The sequence below is a fragment of the Bombus pyrosoma genome, linkage group LG1 (assembly GCF_014825855.1).
Source record: "Bombus pyrosoma isolate SC7728 linkage group LG1, ASM1482585v1, whole genome shotgun sequence".
Taxonomy (NCBI): domain Eukaryota; kingdom Metazoa; phylum Arthropoda; class Insecta; order Hymenoptera; family Apidae; genus Bombus; species Bombus pyrosoma.
This window is the reverse complement of record NC_057770.1, coordinates 7,105,203-7,107,375: the sequence shown is the minus strand read 5'-3', so window position 1 is coordinate 7,107,375 and position 2,173 is coordinate 7,105,203. Positions and strand designations below refer to the sequence as shown.

The 2,173-nt window shown below is 42.2% G+C and overlaps 1 protein-coding gene across 1 annotated transcript in view; it reads right to left on the bottom strand.

The window, feature by feature from the left end:
• Nucleotides 1–214: 214 nt before the first annotated feature.
• Nucleotides 215–2,173, bottom strand: part of LOC122568017 (golgin subfamily A member 6-like protein 22) — a 4,961-nt gene continuing 3,002 nt past the window's right edge. The window contains exon 3 of the mRNA XM_043727292.1: nucleotides 215–250. Within this exon, the coding sequence (XP_043583227.1) occupies nucleotides 215–250 (36 nt within the window). The remainder of the gene's footprint in view (nucleotides 251–2,173) is intronic.

The following is a 2,173-nucleotide window of genomic DNA, read 5'->3' as shown; positions in this document are numbered from 1 at the left end:
CATAACAAAGTATTACAATGAAATATCTTAATGTTGCTATGAAGGCTTGAAGTATTTTTTAAAATGTAATTCATTGCTATTGGAATTAACGCTGGTGATTGTTCGTTCTTAGAACCATAACTTTTAGAATTTTTTCGACCGCGATATTTTCAATCTTTTAACAGTAATGTGGAATTTTATAAATATTCGAATTTCATTTTCACGAAACAAAAGTTCATTCGCGATCATCGGCACGTTTGTAACAAAAATTCTGCAAAAAATGATTTATGCGCATATCTTTCGGTTCACTATGTCGTTGTAGAAAATAACAGATACTGTTAAAATTTAAAAGACAGAGCAAGTGATTTTATAATAATCGGTTTTTCTCTCATTTTAGTTATTCCAAATGAACTTTTCAATTTTTAATTCAGTTTAAATTCAGTTACTTAAAATTCTTGTTTCTAACGTAACCCTAGTTTCGATTAAAAAGATACAAATGATTCTCTATTTTTGCTAAAATTAAAACAAGAGTAATTTGATCTATAATTGATCATTATTAGTAGTTTATTTCTAATGTATGTAATGTTCTCGTTTTAAAGATGGCTGTTTCTTTTACATACCAAATTCGGTAAACGAGTTTGTTTCAGATTTACCAATTTACAGAAAATACATTTCAGTTACATATTTGAACGGTTCATAGCATATGAAATATGTATACTAGAGGCCCAAATGATTTTTCTTTCATTGTCTGATAGTTCGGGCTTCTTCCCGTTTTCCCATTTTTAAGAGGTACATATTACGGTCACTTCAGAGTTTATAACTTTCGATATCTTCAAAAGTTTAATACAACGAGTTGTATGTCCCTTTCGCAAGACTCTAAATTATATATGCAGTGTCAGTAGTTTCATTTTGAATCTCCCGTTCCAAGTTAGACAAATGTATCTTTGAGACCGAATGTTGCCAGTATGGTTGCGAATTACTGTACAATGTTGTGAAACGATTGCACCGATCAGCACAAACATTGTAGAATAATTCGATACCAAGCTAAGAACTACACTAATACATTCCAGTTCGGATTACGAAAAGCCACGAAGAGAATTTTGGATAATCTAAAGTGGACTGCAACGTTGGACACCGTTGGACACCGTTGGACAACGTTGGACGCCGTTGGACACCGTTGGACAACGTTGGACACCGTTGGACAACGTTGGACACCGTTGGACAACGTTGGACGCCGTTGGACAACGTTGGACACCGTTGGACAACGTTGGACACCGTTGGACAACGTTGGACGCCGTTGGACAACGTTGGACACCGTTGGACGCCGTTGGACAACGTTGGACAACGTTGGACACCGTTGGACAACGTTGGACACCGTTGGACGCCGTTGGACACCGTTGGACGCCGTTGGACGCCGTTGGACAACGTTGGACAACGTTGGACACCGTTGGACACCGTTGGACAACGTTGGACACCGTTGGACACCGTTGGACAACGTTGGACACCGTTGGACACCGTTGGACACCGTGGGATGCATGCGTTTTAGCCTTAATTAATCGTAAGGTAGATACCTATGTTAAGTGCGTTGTGAGCTCATTCTGTACAACGATATTTATCTATCTTGGATCGAAAAATGAAAATCTCGCCTCTCTTGATCCGCTTGCTTACCGCACAGATAAAATTATTGACGCGATTATCGGTTTGCGATCACTCAGTTCTTTCAAACTGCCGCGTGGCGTACTCGCTCGCGCGTATTCCGGATGCGTGTGGGTCAACGTGCACTGGACAACTCTTTGGATTCGTAAGTCGCCCCAAGGATACCTCTGTCTTGGTGACTACTCGACAACTGCTCGTCGTTTGCCGCGAGTCGCGGGAGTTGTCATCGCGCTGGTGAGTCGCTGATCCGCAATGCTGTGCGATTGGTACTTCGGTACTCGGACAGGGTCCTGCATTTAACGTCCTCCGTAATTCTGTTCAAGTGGCAAGCTCGCGGGAGTGGACCCCACTGTTCAGTCGGGGCCTTGCCTTTGTAATCCTGTTCAGCGGTCCCTCCCCGGGCCGTCGCTTGTTCAGTTGGAGTGTGTCAAATTGCAGGCCCATTTGCCGGATCACTGGTATCATCGGTCGGTGCCATCGACCGTGATAAGTTGCAAACGACGTGACAGGAATCGAGCGAAGGTCAATGCTTGGGCTT